General features: G+C 47.4%; 1 protein-coding gene across 1 annotated transcript in view; it reads left to right on the forward strand.

The window, feature by feature from the left end:
• The window catches only part of LOC135806072 (telomere length regulation protein TEL2 homolog), a 41212-nt gene that overhangs the window by 3813 nt on the left and 15535 nt on the right, over window positions 1-21864 (forward strand). Inside the window, exons 5-13 of the mRNA XM_065320219.1 lie at window positions 260-407; window positions 5095-5209; window positions 5745-5819; window positions 6543-6684; window positions 9227-9285; window positions 14040-14117; window positions 21092-21159; window positions 21370-21414; window positions 21609-21755. Of these exons, the coding sequence (XP_065176291.1) occupies window positions 260-407; window positions 5095-5209; window positions 5745-5819; window positions 6543-6684; window positions 9227-9285; window positions 14040-14117; window positions 21092-21159; window positions 21370-21414; window positions 21609-21755 (877 nt within the window). The remainder of the gene's footprint in view (window positions 1-259; window positions 408-5094; window positions 5210-5744; window positions 5820-6542; window positions 6685-9226; window positions 9286-14039; window positions 14118-21091; window positions 21160-21369; window positions 21415-21608; window positions 21756-21864) is intronic.

Raw genomic sequence — 21864 nt, forward strand, 5'->3', positions numbered from 1 at the left:
TGTGTAAACTGCAGTTCTATGACAGTGCAGTATAGTGTGGTGCTTGTCTTCATTTTGTCACTTCACATAGCGCTCATGTTAGTGCGTCGGTCTTCTTTACTCTTCCTCGGCTCCTCTTTGACCACTTTTCACGCCTTGTATAGTTGATCTTATGCCGTTGCAAACTGCTTCACTTTATTTTCTTTCCCTGAACCAGAACTGACTACAGTGTATTGACTTTATTAATTTTCTTTTCTCTGTTCCTGGTGTATTTTTCTAGGGAATCTGTTCGGTGCCATTCTGCCTGAGCTATGCTGCAATATGCAGAGCGACTTCCTGTGGCGTCGGATTGGTCACCGGCTTGTGTCTGGTGTTGATGATCGACCACTGGAACCTGTGCTGGAGTACTTCATTACCACGTTTGAGCCGTAAGTGCATGGAGGTCAGTTTGAATATCCATGCACAGTTTTTTTGAGATACGAGTCGTGCATACAGCTTGTTTGTGAAGACGCTGTGTAATAGTATGAGTGCATACCTCCAAGGGTGTGCGGCTGCCTGCACTTTCTCTATCCAGTGCTGTGATGGCAGAGTGTGACATTGCGTGGCATGGTTCAATAGGCTACACTGGCAAAGAGGTACAGCGGTACCACCCGAAAGTTGTATCCAAAGCAGGGTTACGCTATAATAGCCTATTGCATGCAACCATGTAGCTTCCATGCACAGGGTGCTGGTGTGGGAAAAAGGAGAAGGCGAGAGGTTGCCACTGGTCATCCACAAACTGCTGGAGTGCACCGCCAATGCCAGAATTAGAGGCATCAGTCATTAGGCAAATAAGAGCAGTGGGATGTGGATGAGCAAGGAGAGTTGCCTGTGATAGAGCGTCTTTGATGTCACGGAAAGCAGTGATTGCATCATCTGTCCACGACAGTGGCACTGATTTAGGACAGGCAGGATGAGCTTACAGCGATGCATGCAATGGCTGGAGAATGACAGCAGGGTGAGGTATGAAACGATGATAGAAATTCACAAAACCAAGAAAACGACGCAAAGAACGAGTAGTAGTGGGCTGTGCATAAGATTGGATAGAGGACAGATTGCTATTTAAGGGGGTTATACCTACAGGATTAACATGATGCCCTGGAAAATCTAAAGAGGATACAGCGAACTCACTCTTGCTTGGATGGATGACAATTTGTGCTCAGCCAGGCGCTGGAAGACGGCACGAAGGTGTTCCATGTGGCTCTTCTTGTCAGTGCTAGCCACGAGAAGGTCATCGATGTAGTTGAAGCAGAATGGCAGCCCACGTAGCACCTGGTCCATAAAGCGTTGAAATGTCTGGGCGGCGTTCCGGAGACCAAATGGCATCCTGGTAAACTCAAACAGTCCGAAGGGCGTGATGACGGCCGTTTTCGGGATGTCGTCAGGATGTAGCGGTATCTGATGGTAAGCGCGCACCAAGTCCAACTTAGAGAATACTGCACAGCCATGAAGTTGCCCTGTGAAGTCCTGCAGGTGAGGAATGGGGTAGCGGTCGGGGACGGTGGCATTATTCAGTGCGCGATAATCTCCGCATGGCCGCCAATCACCAGAAGGTTTAGCTACCATGTGCAATGGTGAGGACCATGGGCTGCACGAAGGACGAATAATCTCGAGATCCAGCATATGTTGAAGCTCCGCCTTGGCTGACTGGAGCTTGTCAGGTGCTAGGCGGCGAGCTTGAGCGTGGACCAGGGGGCTTGGTGGTCACATGATGAACACCTGAGTGCCGGGGCTCTTGTTACTAGTCTTGTACTGTGGAGAACGGACGAGTAATGCCAGAAAACTCAGTGAGCAGCTCTTGGACAGGATGAGGTGCCGACAGGAGGTTATCAACAGGACGCACAGGAGAAGCGGTAAACATGGTGTGTGCATTAGTGGAAATATTCGTGAGGCAATCAACCATCTTACCACGAATATCGACGAGCAGGTGATGAGCATGGAGGAAATCTGCTCCTAGAGTAGCCTGTTCCACCTCAGCAACCACAAAGACTCACTGAAACCGGCACCGGTGCCAGAGTCCCAAGTCAACAGTAACACTACGGTGTCCTTATAAGGCATCGTGCAGCACTGTGCTTTATCACCAAATCGGCGGTGGTAGAAACAGAGAGTGTCGTCAGGCGCTAGGCTGGTCCTTCTGTGGCCGTCGTGGAGATTTGCTATGGCCATGCCCTGGTGATCGGGATCGACCACGGTGCTGGGACAAGCTGGCACGGTCCAGTTGTTGACGCAGAGAGGAAATTTTGGCCCGGAGTTCTTGCAGTTCCATGGACGCGTCAGGGCTGGGTGTTGCAGGCGTAGCGACGACTTGATTTAGGGCAGGCAGCGGAGCGCTGGCGATTTCCATTAAAGGGGAAGTATACCCTAAAATCAAATTTTCACCAGTTGTAGTCTTCGGGGTGCTGAGTCGAATGGTCTTGGTCCGAGGAAGCTGAGACGCTCCCTTCCTACTTGAATCCCAATCGAACTCGCGCACTTCCACCGAAACTGGGTGACTGCGCCCTACTAGATGGGGATTTGTATGCAAAATGTCACTAAAAGCGCCATTTCGTTCTTATAAAAGCACGGATGACCGCGATTGGCCCATATGTTGTAGTCTTTTGGACGCTGAGTCGACTGGTTTTGGTCCGAAAAGGCTGCGATGCAGCGTTCCTCCTTTATTCCCAATCGAACATGGTTGAAGAAGCGGTCACGTGCTCGTGCGTACACCAGTCGCCTGGTCACCGTGCCTGCAGGGTACAACTTACTAGCCTGTTTGACCTTTTTTGGGTGCAGTCCTGTCACTCGAGTTGAACTCGAGTTGAACCTTGGTGTGAAAGTTGTCGCCTGCTGGCGCGGTGACCAGGTGATTTGGGCACCCAGGAGCACGTGACCGCTTCTTCAACCATGTTCGATTGGGAATAAAGGAGGAACGCTGCATCGCAGCCTTTTCGGACCAAAACCAGTCGACTCAGCGTCCAAAAGACTACAACATATGGGCCAATCGCGGTCATCCGTGCTTTTATAAGAACGAAATGGCGCTTTTAGTGACATTTTGCATACAAATCCCCATCTAGTAGGGCGCAGTCACCCAGTTTCGGTGGAAGTGCGCGAGTTCGATTGGGATTCAAGTAGGAAGGGAGCGTCTCAGCTTCCTCGGACCAAGACCATTCGACTCAGCACCCCGAAGACTACAACTGGTGAAAATTTGATTTTAGGGTATACTTCCCCTTTAAATTGTCGGCGAGGGAGGCCTGCTGCTCCAGAGACAGTGAGGACCATGCGCACATGAGGCAGAAGACGCTGCAGAAACAGCTCCTGGAGCACTGCAGACTCCACAGTATAGGTACCCTGCAGCTGGCGAAGATGCCGGAGGAACTGGGATGAACGGCGATCTCCGAGTTGTGCCTCCGTGAGTAGCTGTCGGATGCGCTTCTGCTCGCTGGCGCACAAACGCTCAGCGAGGTGACGTTTCAAGTGGGCGTAGGGCCGCTGATTTGGCGGTTGCAGTAGCACATCTCGCACCTCATGAGCGAACTCATAAGATAGCGAGCTCACCACGCATTGGTACTTAGTGTTTTCCGCGGTGATGCCCTTTATGGAAAACTGCGCTTCTACCTGCGTGAACCAGAGTTGTAGATCGTTTGGCCAGAACGGTGATAGTTTGACAGAAACGCTGGTTACTGCTGCTGGTGGAGGTGCTGGTAAAGGTTCTCCATCAGTGGCATGGGGACTGGACGCAGTGGACTGGAGCGGCGTATTGGAAACGGCTCCGGAACTCAGCGGACGTCAACGTCCGACAGAGGCAGGGGACGAACCAGCGTAGACATAGTAAAATACGGCATATTCAAGGTCACCAATTGTGGGAAACTTCGGAAAGCATGCAGATTCCTCACATACAACACCACACGGCACAGCAAGCCAGAATTACTGAAGTTCAGAGAGAAAGAATGACAACCGTCTTCTAACAACCAAGGGAAGAGAAGCACTTCTTGTCGAAGGGAAAATACAGAAAAAGGAAGAAAGCCGAAAATGGGTACGCGACGTAGGGAAGTACAACTTTATCGTACCACGCAATACGGTGTGTGAGAACCCCGCTCGCGGGTATGCGGGATCGGCAGAAACTAGAGTAGAGTGATTGTGGATACCGTAGTGTCTTGTATTAAAGCCTGTCTCATATAGAAGCCTGTTTTGAATAGAAGCCTGGTTTTCAAGATACACTGTTAATGGCACATAAGCCTGGTTTTAATGTTGACATACAGTAAAACCTGTCACGGCGACCACTCGAATAAGGCGACCACCTGTCCCAGAAGACCACTCACTGCAGCCAGGACCAAGGGATGCTATTTCCAGTCAAATGACTCTGGATAAGGAGACCACCTGGTTACAGAGACCACACTTTGAAGGTCCCTTGAGCGGTCGTCTTAGACAGGTTTCACTGTACATAGAAGTACCTGTCTTGTATAGAAGCCTGTCTCATATAGAAGCCTGTAAAATTACTCCCCCCCCCCCCCCCAAAAAAAGTCATATAAGCCGCGGGCTTTATACACGACTTTACGGTACACGGGACCAACAATAAGAAAGGGTCAAGACTCCAGGGTACAAGTTGTGATTTTAATAGACAAATGTGACGGAATGTCACGAGGGGTTTGGAGTGGATATACTACACAGGTAGGGTTTATGTGTTTGTCATGTGAAGTGAAATTCTTCCATCACAGACTTCATAGAGTGCAACTGCACACTCCTGTTGGCATGTTACAATGTACTCAGTACTCTTAGTAATAGGACCAGTGATTGATTTGCTGCCCTTAACCATCTTCTTGGATGTAATTTTCTTCTCTTATAATAAAAGCTCTTGCTCTCTTGGTTGGGTCAGGCCCATTACACTTTGAGATATGGGAAATGATATAGAAAACCGTCCTTGCGCGTTCCCTTTGCTCTGGATATGGCTGCGTATGAATACCTGCAGGAATGGTGAATTATTGACTGCTATCTCCATTCCTTCTGGATCTCTGTTTGGAGGCAAGATATCACACAGTTGTCCATTCCTCTTATTGGGTATTTTCCTTCTCTTTTCGTATCTTAAATGTGCTCTGTAAGATCACTGGTGGAGGAAGGACCACTGCACTGGCTTCTGGGTGATTCCATTGCTGACCGGGCTCACATCTGCTACCTTCTCACGAACAAATTCCTGTACTCCCGCTATCACTTCTCAGTAAGAACTCTGTCAGTGCGTGCATGCATTGGTATAATTATATTTATATTCCTTCTCTTCCTTTGTCAGTTCACAGCGATTTTTACTTCGTTGAATGCAATACAAGTACATATATACATGTATCTGCACATTTGTCTGCATTGTTGGAAGCAAAGTTGAATTCCGGTGGTGCTGTTAGGGAACTCATGAAGGCTAACATTCCGGTGCTGTTAGGGAACTCATGAAGGCTAACATTGTAGATACATGTATTCGTTGGTTTTTTTCTCATCGTTTGCATGCGTGTGTGTGCGTCCGTGTGTGCATGCGTGTGTGCATGCGTGTGTGTGTGCGTCCGTGTGTGCGTCCGTGTGTGCATGCTTGTGTGTGCATCTGCTTCTGTGTGCATCTTGTTGTATGTGCATCTGCTTGTATGTGCATCTGCTTCTGTGTGCATCTTGTTGTATGTGCATCTGCTTGTATGTGCATCTGTTTGTGTGTGCATCTGCGTATGTGCATCATTGTTTGTTGGCACGTCGCCGCCATTGACTCTCTGCAGCTAGCAGCTGTTCAGAATCTATTTTCTCTACTTCACCATGCCAAGAAGAAGACAAGGGATAGTCTTTGTCAGAAGGTACACCCTCTGTGCTTATTGATGGCTCTATGCAGGACATGCTTATTGATCGCTCTATGGAGGACATGCTGATTGGTACTCTATGCTGGACATGCTGATTGGGCACTCTATGCAGGACATGCTGATTGGTCACTCTATGCAGGACATGCTGATTGATGGCTCTATGCGAGACATGCTGATTGGCAACAGTTCAGGTTCATGTTTTCCCCATGTGCAGTATTCTGCAACAGTCCTTTCGAAAGGCCCCTACTGGCAACCCGCTGTAGTTCACTGTCTCTTGTCTTTGCAGACCAATTAGTGGGTTACTTGGTCTGATTGGGGTTGCTGACCTACATCAAACAGAAGTCATCTTGCAACTTGGCAGGCCTGTACTCTCAACTTCAAATAGGGGTCGTCCGTAAAATAGGGATACTTTTCAGGCAGTTCACTTCCCCGACTGATCCTTTGAATTTGAAGTTCTCCTAATGCTTTCAAAACAATTTAATATCTAAATCAAAACTTTATAATGGGAGGAGGGGGCGAGGAATTCGAATGCTTGCTATTCGTCAGTGAGCTGAAACAAAATATCAAAGTACTCTGGAAAAACATAAGTAAATGCAATGATCAGCATTGGTGTGTGTGTGTGTGTGTGTGTTTGTGTGCGCGTGTGTGCGTGCGTGCGTGTGTGCATGTGTGTGCATGTGTGCGTGCATGTGCATAATTATGACTGTGCACTCTGTACAGGTGTTTGCACGGACCCTAGACATCTGGTGTGATAACAACAGTGTACAGCACACGTCCTATGAACAACATCGTCACCTGACCAGGGCATTACTACTCTCAGTCACACGGCTGGATGAGAAATCGTTGGACCCGATCAAGCCAGGTATGTCCCTTCTGAATGTAGTGTGCACTAGAATGTGTAATGTGTTTTGGAGGGAGGGAGGGAGAGAGAGAGAGTTTGATATGGGGCTTTTTATGAAGGATTTTGGCAGGAGGAAGTTTTATGCGAGAAAGTTTATGTCCCTACGAAGTTACTCGTATGGACCCTACAGATTAGTAGTAAATACTAGGCTTTTTGCTAGTATGAATTAGCGGACCGAAAGAAGATGGTAATAGCTAATTAATTCCTACAGATTAGTAAAGATGAAGACTGGGCAAGTCGAGAGCAGAGTCCTTTGCTGCGGGGTCGTGCTGACACCGACTTTTGACAGCCGGTGGAGTCTATCCAGGAGCTGCTTTGGAAGGCTGGAGAAGTAGCAATTTGAGCCATATGACAGATGAGCCTGTATCATACTCTCATACGAGACCTGGCGGGTCCTTAGGGTTAGGCCTGCCATGTCGCCATAGCTGGCTCGTTGCCTGCCCGATCTTCAGTGTGATATGGCCAACATGTGCCTGCCAGGAGAGATCACTGTCGACGGCAACACCGAGGTGTTCTTGCGGATGTTGCTTCCAGCCGACAGACGTGCAGACTTACTTGGGAGAAGTATCTGAACAGTCTAGAGCAATGTCATCATCAAATTCCTGATTTGCCGCATCCGGAGGTAACACGGCATGAGCTGATTCCTGACACATGCTTCTGTAATGCGGGAGATAACTGGAAGCAGTGACACAAGGTGGTAGTTCTTAGGCAAAATTGGGCCTCCACTCTTGAAAAGCGGACTGACGTTGGACAACTAACGTGTTACTGAAAGGACATAGGAGATTCACCAGAGGACATAGATTATGTTGATGATGGGTGTATGTATGGGGGCAATGGCTAGATGACACTTGTAGGGATGGTACTTGGAATTTGGTCGCTGCCCGTTGCCTTGACAGGGTTGATAGATTTCAGACTGTTTACCACATCCTCGGCCATTACTGGGAATTCATCTCAGAGCTGGATCGACTGCTACTGACAAAGTGTACGCCACAAACGTGTGAGTTTGGCGTTGGCTGCACGTTCGGCTTTGGTATTACCTGCAGCCTTTTCTTCCTCAGATCCGAGTCGGCCGTGAGGCGATGGAACACAAGGATTTACACGCTAGCTCGCAGTTATGCAGCCTTTCCTGTCTAAAGTTGACTGGCACAATCTTCTCTTCATGTGGAACTTTCGTCCAGTTTTCGTCACTCTCAACCAAACCCCACTTGCATCGATCTTTCCTGTTGGGGAAGAACGGTACAATGCAGCTGGCATGACCCGGCATCCTTTCTGAGACTATATTAAAAACTGGCAGAAACAAGGCGATGAAGAAGGACCTTGTAGCTACGAAAGCAACAATCTGAAATTTCCCATCCGCAGCAATACGTCTACAGTACAAATAATCACTACACGTGGGAGGAATAACAAAAGTGTCCCCGCAAACTTTTTTTCGCACGGTTTGAATGCATACGGCCTATTGATCATAATACGAGCTGTGACATAGTCAGGCCTGCTTTTTTCCGGAATATCTTTTTGTACTCGTGCACAACAACATTAGCACCTACAGTGGCAGCTCAGTGCTTCCCAGAGGCCACTAAGCCGGATTCATTAATCTTACGCCGGAGTTGTCCAACAACGAGGACATGCTTCCACGCCGCAGCAGGTTTCCTTGAAGTTACTTGCTCCCAGTTAGTGTCATCACGGACTGGTTCAATATCAAAAACAGGCAATTGATCTGCAAGGGAGTTGGAGGGCATGCCATCTCTGCCGTCAGTGAGCTCCTTCACTTGCTCATCAAAGTGTGGTGCGCCCATTGTGAACTCTCCCAGCTTACATGCACCGGTACTTGTACCGCTACTATACGATATAACCAATCCAGCGTGGGGATTGCCCCAAAATCTACACTTGGGGAGACATTTTAAAAACTTTGCATTACATTACATTGTGCAGTATAGAAATAGGTGCAGTTTTTCTCATTTGATGGCATTGTGTCCTTTTGCAGCTGCTGGCCTGGCTTAGGTATGACTGCTTGTGTAGTACCTCTCAACTGCCTATCTACATGCACGTGCATCTGTCTATGCTGGTGCACGCATGTGTGTGTGAGCCTGTTGTGAGCCTGGCATGAACCTTACCGTATGTCAGCGCCTTTAAAGCCATGGCCTTATATTCGAAACACCGCTGCTTTCCTAGATATTTTAGATGCAAAATGACTCACCCACTACGCCATGCCATAGAAGTCAAAGCCCACACAGAAATTTCAATCTAAATCTACTTGTTCACCCTTCCTGCTGGGCTGTAAGTTTGTTAGCATAGTACTTATTCCTTCTTTTTTTGCAAAACATACTTCAAATGTCATTTCATTTATGAAGCCCATGGCTTTATAACTGAGACTGGCTTTATAATCGAATATACTGGCATGGCTTTAAAAAGGTGCGGACATACGGAATGTATAATTATTATAATGGTCTACCTATGTGGATGATGCTTGGGCAATATTGTATCTTTGATCATTGTTTGATTGCAGATTGTATTGCGAAGCTTTTGGATGGCGTCCAGGTCCACCTGAACAGCCCTCTGAAGCAGGTACGCCGTGCACTTGTTCATGTGTAGTCTGGGGGCCAGGGGGGTTATTTTTGAAGTTTCGTTCCGGGTAAGAGGGCACCAAGTTTTTTTTCGATTTGAATGTCAAGTATCTTCAAAATGCTGCAAGATGGTATGCCATTCAATCAAAATTTCCATCGGGAAGGTCATACAATGAGGTGGAAAGAATTGATGATGGTTGCCATGGCAACAAATCAGTAATTCAAATTTACAGGAGAACTATGCGATATTTTGACAAAATTCCTGCTGGATATAAACACATCCAATACGTATGACTAGTTGGCCAAGTTTGACTGAAAACAAATAAACTTCAGGGCCTCAAAGGTGAATTATAAAATCGGATCTACTGCAACTATACATTACTGTACATACGTAATTAAATATGCATGCATACACCGACAACTGTGCAAATATATTGGTGACCAGTGTACATGTGACATCTATAAAGCCTATTAGAAAAGAGTTAGAAATGAATAGAGCAGTCTGTGACCATTGGTGATCTAATAGGGTATTCACACGACAGGCACTTGCACGTTTTACAGGGAGTGATATACGAGAAAAGTGACTGTGTGGATTCACACCGCTGCACTCGACGACAGGCACGTTTGCATTTTTGAATGCTTCACCGACCAGTAGCCATGGGTATTTCAAATTTTCAAAACACGCATATAATAATTATCATGTTGAAAAGAGCCGCGTAAAAAATCAAGTCTGGTTTCGCGCTTTTTTGGTGTAAATGTACTCGTGCACGCAACGATTATCGTGAAAGTGGGCCCCCAGCTCGCTTGCACTTTTCAGCCACTTTCAGCCACTTTTCTCGTTCACAGGTAAAATACCATAGCAATGTTCCGGTGCACGTGGATTTGCCTGTCGTGTGAATACCCTATTATGGATATACATGTACATGTATGTATGTATGGCGAAGAGGAAAATGTATGTACAGGCAATGACGCAACACTATCTGCAAGGAATGCGATACAGCTAAGGAAGTGTGGCATGAACACATAACTGGGGACCACACTCGTGTTCAGGAAACAGAACAAATGGCAAGTCGTGCATTGCATTGTCTATGACTCTTCAAGCCCTGCCAGGTTGGCCAACTTGAAGTCGGCTCAGACTCAGGACGACTCTTCATAGTGCAGTTACTTGTATTAATCCGCATCCTCGTTTGTTATTCCTGCTGGCACAGTGTCCTCTTGGCAGTTAGAACATTCAACCACAGGAGCACCATGCGTGCAGTTGCAGACATCAGTGCACAACATGTTATGGCGACGACATGAGCAACGTCCATCCTTGCAACCGCTTCTGCAACCACAACTTAGAAACTGAAGGAGAGCCACTTGAGCGAATGGATTTTCCGATCGTTGAACAGCAAAACCTCCAAGCTTCAAGTACTTGTCGGCATCAGGATGAGTTTGATATAGTTGTGTCATCTGGAGCCAGCAGAGTGACATAAATCGAGCATAATTATGCCGGTCATACGAAAAGCACCATGGCAGAATTTCATGAATGCAGGACAGATGAAGCTTCCAATCAGGTGATCGACTGGACCGGATAAAGCGGAGGAGCAGCTGTACCATGTCGATGTAGGACGACCAGAACTTGAAGTTTGGCAGTACCTTCGCTTTGTTCTCACAGAACAGGACATACTTGTTACGCAGCTCTCCGAAGACTGGTGATTGGAGGAGATTGGACAGGTTGTCGCTGGAGATGCATCTCTAACTCAAGCAGGAGATTGTTGAGACTGGACAGGTTGCCAGGAATGCCATTGTCATCTGCCTTGACAAACTCTTGCCAGAGCATTCGATCAAATGCCTCTGCAACCGTCTTGTGATAGTGCACTGCACGGTTGTAGTGCTTGCCATCCAAGGCAGCTGATGCAGCAGCAGCTCCACTGACACCTGATTCAACTAGGATGTCGAAGAGGCCAGCATCGCGGAAGCGTTTGCCGATAACTGCAAGGAAGGTGCAGCAGATATGGAATGCTCCCAAGTGAAGGACAACGGAAGAAAACTCATCTAGTCGCTGGATGACAATGTCCATCGCTTTGGCATAGATAGCCTGGTCTAGGACAACAACCGTGAATCCAAGGCCAACGCTTTCTGAATGGTCCAGGCACTTACGCAGAATTGCGTGAACAGTTGACATTTCTGTTGGTGATGAGTCAATTACAGGACAGTATCCAATTGAACTCTTTTCAGGAGCACAAGACTTTGCCACCAACGCGTTGAACGCTGTCCATGCTGGCACAGACTGAACAGAACTGCTGTCACTGATTGATACCAGGCAGGGCTCACTCGCCTGTACGACTTGCCCTGGCGAGCATCCAAGCAAAGTCAATTTGCTGTGCATTGTCTGCGGAGTGTCTGGACGGGACAAAATCAGAATCATCCAGAGCAGGCATAGGCCTAGGGTTTGCTTTCGCAGGACACACAAAGTCTGGCAGTACTTCAGGTTCGAGGACAATGGAGCGCTTGCGCTTTCAGCCTTTTCCCGGGGGCAGAAGAGGCTGAGCCTGAGATAATAATGGAGGCGAAATGGTCTGCACACCATCCAAATGAGGCTGAACAATGATGGTGTTCGTGCAGTGCATAGTGCCTTTTCCACTAAGCGTTTCTTTGTTTAAATCGTTGTTGTCAGCAACATAATAAAACGGCTTTGAACGGCTGATGGCACTTGGAATAGCGTGGGCGTTACCACCTTCACGGACCTTCTTCTCAGCTAGCAGTGTCTCACGCTCCAACACCTGTCAGTATGCAATAGAATGTCCTAGACGGTTCAGCATGGTAATCAGCATGGTAATCAGCATGGTAATCAGCATGGTAATCAGCATGGTAATCAGGAGCTTGCTACAAAACACGTGATGGAGAGCCATGGCAAGGACAATATGCTTAACAGGAACAAAGTTCGTGGCAACAAACACAATGTCCTGGCCGATGGAGGTAACATAACGTTGTAGCGCAGCGTCCTCAATCCGCACCTTCTCGCTTACTATGTCCATAGCGCACTCTGTGTTCATCGCCCACACCAGGAAGTTGTGCAACAAACCAGGAACAGACTTGGCGCCTTCGTCTGGTGTCAACGCAGTAGGTTCACTTTGATGCTCCTTGTCCATGGCAGCAGCATGGTCGGACATCTTGTTACGCAGGATTCTGGCAGCATGATATACAATGCGCACTTCCTCCATTGCAACCAGCCGCTCATGTCTCCGTGTGGATGCAGCAGAACTGGAGTCATTATCATTGTGATTTGATCCAGAGTACGACTCAGACTCAGACTCCTGCTCCTTGCTGGTCTGGCTGAACAGGTTTGCAATTATCTGCTGGGAATGCTCCGTTGCATACACGATTTCAGACTCCTGGTGTAGTCACCATAGCACAACTTATGATAGTGCACTTCTCGCGCGATAAGGCTGCTCACAGAGACAATAGTGATCAGCATTTCCTCGTCCTTTCGAACGATGGCTGTGTGTCTCAACTTGGCTTCCGCTGCATCCGTTTCCATTTGAGATGTCTTCTGCATCGTGTTTTTCTTGGGCAAACGCTTCTTCAGTTGCTTACAAAAAATACAAATCTTGCTGCGAGGTCCAAACTGAGGCACGGAAACACTTTGACGCGTACTGCGCCTGCTCGACGCATCTCCATGACTCTCAGCACTCATTATTATTATTATTACTCTTTACCTGTACTTCATGGCTGGGAACAGCGCTGAATTCTGTCGTCGTGGTTATCGCCATCGACAAGAGTTTTATTGTCTTGTCAGAGATGAAGTGTAGCTCTGCACTACTAAAAATTCACTGACAAAAGCAGCCGGAAAACTGGTCTCTACTCAAAGAGATATGAAGAGAACTAGATAAGTGCTCTAGGTCAACACGGAGCCAGAATATTAGGCATGTTCAAGTGTACAAAAGATGGACACACTGCGAGCTATACAGTACAACCAGAACTCAACCACTTGGCGCAGCGTCTTCATCTTTTATTTCTCGCCACGTGGTGTTTTTTTGAAACTGAGAGCTTTTTACGCATGCTGAGTGTTTCTCCTGAGATGCACTGTTCCGATGACATTTCGCCGATGCATGGTCGATGCACGTCATTTAGGCGTCAATGGCGGCCAGGAAAGATGATCGATTTCGATGCCTTCCTGGGCGATTCACGGACATATTTTTCTCTTTTCATGTAGCACCATGGTCTACTTCCGATCTAGAAATTTTTTTCGGTGCCCCCTCACTCGGAACGAAATCTATTAGACGTGACTTTTTCCTGATTTGGCCCCCGGACTAGTGAACATTAATTTTTTTTATTCCACACCCCAAGGCAAGAAAGACCAACCAGATGGGGAGGGGTGGATGCCAACCACGGCCAAGAGATACTGTTTACGCTAAGCATTCGGTATTCATGTTGTATGTAATGGTTGTTCTGTGCTTTGGAACTGAACTGAAGAGTGCACAGCCCATGCATGCTTGTATAGAATGTATCGGTGTCGGTGCTGTGCAGCGCAGGTCATATGCGAGCACGGTGCACGCAACGTTGCGGATCAGCAATGTATGCTAGGGGTGAACGAGTCCTTTGAAGCCTTTGCTAGGTTCTTGGATGGTTATAGATCTTCGTGTTATCCCTAGTTGTTAATGCAATATCTGCAGACTGCACAACTAGCGGCTCATGTCTGGTACAGTGCCTGTTCTGTCTGCTGACGGCTGCTCTTGTAAACAAAATATCTGTACTTTTGTTTGCCTTTAGACACGTCAGCTGGGAATGACAACAGCAGAACTGCTGACAGACAAGCTACAGATGTCAATTGAAAGGCTTCAGTTTGAAGTGAGTTTTGGCTTTGGTAGTGCTCGTGTGTGAGCAATATTGACTGAATCGTATCCACGTTGTACTGTCTTGTCTCGAAGAAGGATAATTGAATATGACCTTGATCAAAACCTATTTGAAGTTGTGGTGTAGTATTTTGAATTCTTTATTCTCACGAAGGCACCGTCGCCAATAAGAGATAGTAGTATTTCTATTTATTGTTTTGTCGCCTTGCCTGGATTCGGGAGAGCATTGAAAGTTGGAATGTGGAACTGGGAAGTTGAATGTGAGAAACGAAATGCAGCTGACCTCAGTAGACTATGTATGCTTCATTAGCACAATCTGCATGGCTGTTCTATGATTGGTTGGTTGGTTGATAGGACAAGGTGAGGTTGTTGCAGGTGAGGAGGAGTGAGGTCACAGAGCATCTGGTAAAAGGAGAGCGATCGCTCTCGCGCGCCTTCGCTCTCCTTATTTTTCATTTTGGGCGCACTTTTCGTCGCGCGCCTTGAGAATTTCGAGCGCATCCACATCACTATGAAGTGCATTCTGCAAACACTCTAATATTTCGTAACTCGGCTTTCCCTGAACGGAATTGAGTAATCGAAAGGTCTATTCGCATTAGAAAGTTTTCAGCTGTCGGCTCCAACAAATCCGAAGGCGATTCGAGGTCGAAGAGGGGAGTTACGGCACTTGCAAGGTATTTTACTTCTCGCTCCACATATACTGGCATACACAGAGACATAGACAGCAATAGCTACAACACACAAAGTGAAGGGTAGTTGGCCGCAGCCAGATGTGAACCGGATAACGAGTGAGGTATGGAAGCAAGCAAGGACTGAGAACAGAGTGTCTCAGAAAGAATAGTCGTGCCAGTGGATAGCAGAAATAGGCCATGATGCAGAACCACTTGGGACCGTCAGATTAATTTTCCTGGACCGAGCCAGCCGGGAAAAAACCCTCGCGCCGACGGACGCATTTGTGAGGGAAAAAACCGGGTGTATATCCCCAATGGCGATTAGGCATCATGTAGGCATGGCAAGCACATCACGGCAAACAGTGATAAAAAGCATTGATAATATGCACAGAAATAAAGGGTGGGAGGGCAGGGACACTGGTGAGACTCAAAACTGACTGAAGAAGTCAGGAAAAGAAGCGACAACAAAGAACACACCAGATGCCATATTTGCAACTGAAAAATATTTCGCGAGAAATCATTTCTCGCCTATCTCGCTGCGCTCGGCCGGCGAGAAATACAACGTCCCGTCGCAAATTTTCACTTCCGCATTTGGGTGGCAATCATAATTTTGACATAAAGGGTTTCCCTCTGTTGCGTGAGATGTCGACAGTCGAGTCCGGGCATGCATAGACCTGTGTGACGTCAGGCACATGTCTTTAGCGGTCAGCTGCAAAAGAAAGGAGCGCTCTACGAAGAATACTACAAAAAATACCATGGATAAGAGTACATAACTACACAAGAGTGTGCAACTCCAACGCGTGTGTGGTTCATCCGAAATCCTAGTTCAACTGCATGGTGGGGAACTAGACTGGCGCCAGACGCGCTAGAGTGAGGCCGAGGGCAGAGTTTCGCGATGGGGAGATTCGATTTTAACTGACTGAAACCGGCCAAACACGAAAAAGCCGTGGAACCGGAAAGGAAATGGTGGAAAACTGCGCCACTTTTCTGTTCTTTCTTTTTTCACTGACGCGCGACGCGACGTGTCCTTCGTGTTGAAGAAACATGTCCAAAAGGCAAAATTGATTTATTATTTCTTGTTGAGAACTGTTTCAGGAAGGAAGAGTGTAGTGAGGGAGAATGGAGACTCCTGCTTCAGGACTGGACGCTACTCTTCCTGTTTTTCTTTTCTTTTTGCACGAGGCAAGATGAAGGCCTGTTTTTTAGTCTCTTCATCTTCTTCCTCTTCTTGATCTTCTGCTCACTTTGTTTTCCTTCAGAAGTAGTTGATTAGTCGTGTTGGTTTTTAGTTTCCTGCTGAAAGAATGGATATTGCAGGCTCTATCCTATCTCTTCAAGAAGTCCTTGACATGGAGGATAAGCTGCTGGTATAAAAGACACAGCACTGCACTATAATCGCCCTCATTTTCCAGTGTCTTGACCTTACCTGATGAGAGTTATTTTACTCGAAACAGCTGTCGTAAGGAACTATTTCCAGTATCGAGCAAATTGATAATGTCCTGCTGTTGGTGGTGGTGTAAGAGAGTTTGTGTCGGCGTAGAGCGCATGTTTGGTGGTGGTGTAGAGAATATTGACTACTAGTATGCTCAAGAGTACATAACTAGACTGTCTAGTTATGTACTCTTGGTATGCTTCGTATCTCTTGCTTTTTTCATGCAATTTTTCGTTCCTCTTGCTGTGTGCGTACGGGCGGATGAGGCAAATAATTGTTGCCTGAACAGTCTACACAGTCCTAATGATGAACTTGTGCCCAGCAAAGTGAAATTCTTTCCTGCTCAAAGCACATTGCACGCATGCATGGAGGCCCAGTGTGCGGACGAACATGTAGACAGCAGCACAAGCCATTGTCAAGTGGTCTCTTAGGTCTGAAGCACACACCACAGACCAACATCTGGGGAAAAAAGGACCAACAGGTGGCCAAAGATGTCTGCACTGAATCACATCTGTTTCATAGGCCAATTTTACAAAACAGATTAAAATTGTATCAGGTAGTCTGGTCACGACATGATTATGAGCTTAGAAGTATGAGCAGCCCAATCACAGAAGGCAACACAAAATTCCCAAAATACACTACAAACATGCACGTAACATACAAGGGGCTGCTAGTCCCAAATAAATAATCAAGAAGCAATAGCTGCAGAGGGGCTGGCAGTCCCAAATAAATAATCAAGAAGCAGTAGCGGCAGAGGGGCTGGCAGTCCCAAAATTTAATAAATAATCAAGAAGCAGTAGCAGCAGAGGGGCTGGCAGTTCCAAAATTTAATAAGTAAGCAAGAAGCAGTAGCAGCAGAGGGGCTGGCAGTCCCAAAATTTAATAAGTAAGCAAGAAGCAGTAGCAGCAGAGGGGCTGGCAGTCCCAAAATTTAATAAGCAAGAAGGCAAGCCTTGACAGCAACACAGGGGCTGGCAACAAGCAAGCAGACGAAACCAAACTATGGTGCTCTATTTCCGAAGGAGTGGGACATCATGAAGGTCCAATGCAGTGTCACGGTAGTCTTTGTTGGACGGATGAGGGGGAAGGAGACCACGCTGAAGAGTGAGCGTCGCTCGTGCACAGCGTTGCTGTGGAATAGTTTACCGCAGAAAGACGCCCTACAGCAGCTTGCTTGAGCTGTGCAAACACTGTCTCGACCGCACTGCCGGTAACTCTAACAGGAACAATGTAGTAGTCTGGATGACGGCCATTGAAATCTGCACACAGTTCAGTGAAGCCGAACATCATCAAGCGGAGAAGGTCCCATGTCTGCCAAGCTAAGAACATAGTCTGCGAAGGCCTTGAGAATGATTGGTTTGGATGAGACTTCTTCAACTCGATCAGCCAGTCGGAGAAGAACTTGTATCCCTCCTGCATTGAAAGTAGAGGAGCTGACTGGCTACTACAGATGCGTTGGTGTGAGAGTGCTCCCTCTTCAAATACTTTGTTGCAAGCTTGGAGGTACGCAACCGTTGCCTGCACACTGGAAGCATTGCTTGGAGCTGGGGACTCAGCACAGTGTGACTTCAACTCCGTAATGACAAGCTCCTGCTGCATCAATTTAGCAGGGTACACGTTTAGCTTAGTCCACGCATCACGATGAACATAATTCTTCCTGAGGCTCGGTACATCTCTAGGTACACCTCGATTCTGGCGATCACGTTCCCGGTCATACAAGTCAAAGATACTTTGCCAACCAAAGGGCACACCATCTCCAGTCACGAAGCTCTTAGCACCACCTTGACGGGATGAATACAGCGCATTGATCATGTTCTTAAGCTGATGGCTAGGACACACCACGAAGGAAAGCTTGTGTTTGCGCCAGTAAGGGTGATCAATAGAAGCGTTAATGCGATGATCATTGCCTTCCGCCGCAAATGCACCATGAACTCCCAACATAGACTTCACCATCGACAAGTTAGTCGCAGCACCATCGAACACTGCTGCAATTGCCTTGAACCCAAAGCTATGCAGGAGTTGCATAGATTGCAGAAAGCAGGCCATCGTGAACTTGGCATCCAAAGACGTGGAGGAGGTATAGTACGGGCCAAATACATCAAAATTCGACGTCAAGTCTCGCCAAATGACCTGCAGCACATACTCTGTGCGATTAGTGTTGTCAACACTGCCAAGCTCATAGAAAATATCATTCAGAGACGCCATATCTTCATCAGTCATGGCTAGGCCGTATATCTCTTCACTCTTGCTATTCCATAGGACCTTAGAGACGACTTTCACCTCATCAAAGATGATCAGCCCTTCACCCAAGGGCTTCAGGCTTCCGCTGGCTTCACTTCGCTCCTGGTGCTGTTGGTAACGTTGCTGTTGGTAGTGAATACCTTCCTCACACCACCCTGGCTTGTCAATTCTTGCACTTGTAAAGTGGTTGAGTGAACGAAGACTCGGGAGTTGTAGTACGCCCAAGTCCTTGAGTGCTTTATAAGCTGCTGTACTGCGGCACTTTACAGCCAACGCCAAACGATACGTCACCATGCTCCACCTGTTGCCACGCAATCCCGTCTTGTTCTTGCTCTGGTCCTTCTTAACTGCATCAATGACCGCCACATCCTCCTTCCACGCATCATGTATGAGGTCACTGTGCTCCGGATTCAGGTTAATGGCTTCACTGAGCTCCTTGCCGAATTTGTCACTAATTATCGTGCACGCCTTGGACATCTCAGAAGACTGACTGTCAGACAACACAAGCACCAGGCGCTTGTACTTTGCAAGATCCCTAGACGATTGACGCCGATCAGATCGGACATGCTGAGCTCGAGTTTTTCTGCTATTCGGTGACATATACTTGAGTGGTGCTTTAGAAGACGTTTCCGTGCGCTTTGCCTTGACATCCACATCAACACTCTTGGCACGCGTCAGGATAACTTGCAGCTCCTTCTCCAGCCTCTTACAAGCCGAGCACGACACTGTTGACATCGCCTTCATTTCCTTTGGAGCATTCCTGGGGATTTGAAACCAGATCTGGCACTTATGCGAGTCAAAGCGACGAAACGGCATGGACCACACTCGTATTCCCTTTGGCTCATATGGCATGCTACTGTACTGTCCATCAGTGTCATCAAGGCCAGGACAAAACTTCCATCCAGAGGAAGCAGGGAGCGAGGCGAGGTGTGGGTTCAGCTTCGACAAATTTCCACAACAGCTGCCCTCATCCACAAAGCCACCAAAAAGGGCCTCAAACACATATCCACCATTACTCTTGACAAGAAGCCTTGCCACAGGAACTGGGGAACTATGGGCAGAGACTGCAACGTTAGTGGAGGAAGAGACTTCAATCCAAACTTCCTCTTTCAGCTGCAGCTCACAGCAACGAAGTTCAGCATACTCCGGACCCAACTGGTTGAGGTGACGGCGGACATCATCAACGGACACTCTGCAGGGCTCTTGGGCTTCAGTTCGTGAAGCTGAGTACGACAAAAATACCCGTTTGGGTGCAGGAACAAACTTGGAAATTCCCAAAGAAGACGCAAGGCGTTTTGGGGTTTGCTCGTTGCTCGTACTGCAAACTTGTAAACAAGAAGCCCGAGGAGAAAGAGGAGGAGAGGGAGTATTACTAGCGTCAGAAACAGGAAGAGTAGCGTCCAGTCCTGAAGCAGGAGTCTCCATTCTCCCTCACTACACTCTTCCTTCCTGAAACAGTTCTCAACAAGAAATAATAAATCAATTATTTTGCCTTTTGGACATGTTTCTTCACCACGAAGGACACGTCGCGTCGCGCGTCAGTGAAAAAAGAAAGAACAGAAAAGTGGCGCAGTTTTCCAACATTTCCTTTCCACGACTTCTTCGTGTTTGGCCGGTTTCAGTCAGTTAAAATCGAATTTCCCCATCGCGAAACTCTGCCCTCACTCTGCCGTCTAGCGCGTCTGGCGCCAGTTTGTGGGCCAAAGTGCGATCCGAAGACTGCAAAACATCGCGCACGCCGCGCACCATGCAGTTGAACTAGGAATTCCGATGAACCAGATCCCATGAGTGGAGTTGCACACTCTTGTGTAGTTATGTACTCTTGATCTTAGCGAATTGTCTCAATTTCCCGAATTAATTATTGGGCAGCTATTGGGTATTGAATCCGATTGGGGTATGGCAAGATGTTGAAAAAATCTGTATTATGCTCGCATTGGATAGATAAGGTGAGCAATTTTTGGGGGAGGGTGGTGGTGACTGCTCTCCCACCACTCTCCTTGAGAGGATAGCGAAAGCGATTGTTCACTCTCCTGGATTTTTCTTACACAAAGGTTTGGAGGAGGTATTTGATGGTGTGGATAAAAGTTGCCTGTCGTAGGTGTTGTCAAGACTCGACAGGGTAACATAGGAAGTTAAAAAATGGTGAAGGAGGAAGCTGTGGTGGACTGGTTCAGCTAGTGGCATGCGCAGGCAGGCACAGGCTGCTCGTCGCTGACCACATTCCAGTCGGTCTTTCTGTGTGCGCGTGATGTTGGGTAGCCAGTGGACGGATGTAGGTGGTGTAAAGTGTGAGCAGGCTGGGGTATGGAGGTGGCCACATGTATATTATAAGTTGATGGAGAGGTTTGGGACTTACTTACTTTGAGCAAGTAAAATATGGGTGACATGTTATTTGATGATGTCAATGTGGCAATACTCGGTAGCTTGTTGTAGGGATGTGTTAGCGCAATGCAGAGTTGGTGATTTGATGTACTCTTTGTTCATGTTTTCTCATGTTTTGGGGTGTGTGTCTGTGTGTGTCTGTGTGTGTCTGTGTGTGTCTGTGTGTGTCTGTGTGTGTCTGTCTGTCTGCATGTGCCCACGTGTTTACGCGATCGTCTGTTGTTTCCTTTCTGCACTGCTAAGTATGAGTTGAGCGATGACTGTAAGGAATTGCAGAAACTCGTTTTGCCGATGGACAAGCAGGCTAACCAGTATGTATTACAGGATATGTACATGTGCTCGTATGTGCATTATTCATGGAACAACTGTGAATGTCTTCAGTGAGAAACTGGTATAATGCAAGCTGGGGTTTGCACTTTGCAGGCTTTGATCTTTTTCAGGTGTGGGTATACATGTACTATGTTCGAGGTAGCACCCCGAGAAAAACACCAAAATAGCTGTATGATCTCTGTTTGATGCAGCTTCAAGTACACACCGGAAAAGAATATTTTCCAAGAATCATCCACGTAAGCTACACTCGCTGACTGTGTCTGTGTGTCCAGGCCCAGTGGTAGCCGCATTGCATCTGCCTCTGCCTCACAGTGCACCTTGAGCCTGTCCTTTGTCTGCTGTGTGCTGACTGTGTGCTGTCTGTCTTTTGACTGGTGTGTGTGCTGCTCTTATGTATTCATTCCTATTTTTGGCTCCTACATACCGGCAGGCTCTTCACGGTGGAAAGTGGATCATCAAAGGAATCCAAACCTAGCACTGACCCAGTGCAATCCAAGTCGAGCATGCCTGCTAGGTCTACCAACCGTGCGTCTAAGCCGTCAGCAGCAGCTGCACCCAAAGTGGAAGAACTGGACAGGTGGGCTGACAGAACATTGTCAAACTCCAGTGTGTTTTGGACTCTTTTGCAGTGTACATGTACAGTGTGTTTCGCAGTACTGTACATGTACAGTGTGTTTCACAGTACT

The sequence above is a fragment of the Sycon ciliatum genome, chromosome 1, assembly GCF_964019385.1.
Source record: "Sycon ciliatum chromosome 1, ocSycCili1.1, whole genome shotgun sequence".
Classification (NCBI taxonomy): domain Eukaryota; kingdom Metazoa; phylum Porifera; class Calcarea; order Leucosolenida; family Sycettidae; genus Sycon; species Sycon ciliatum.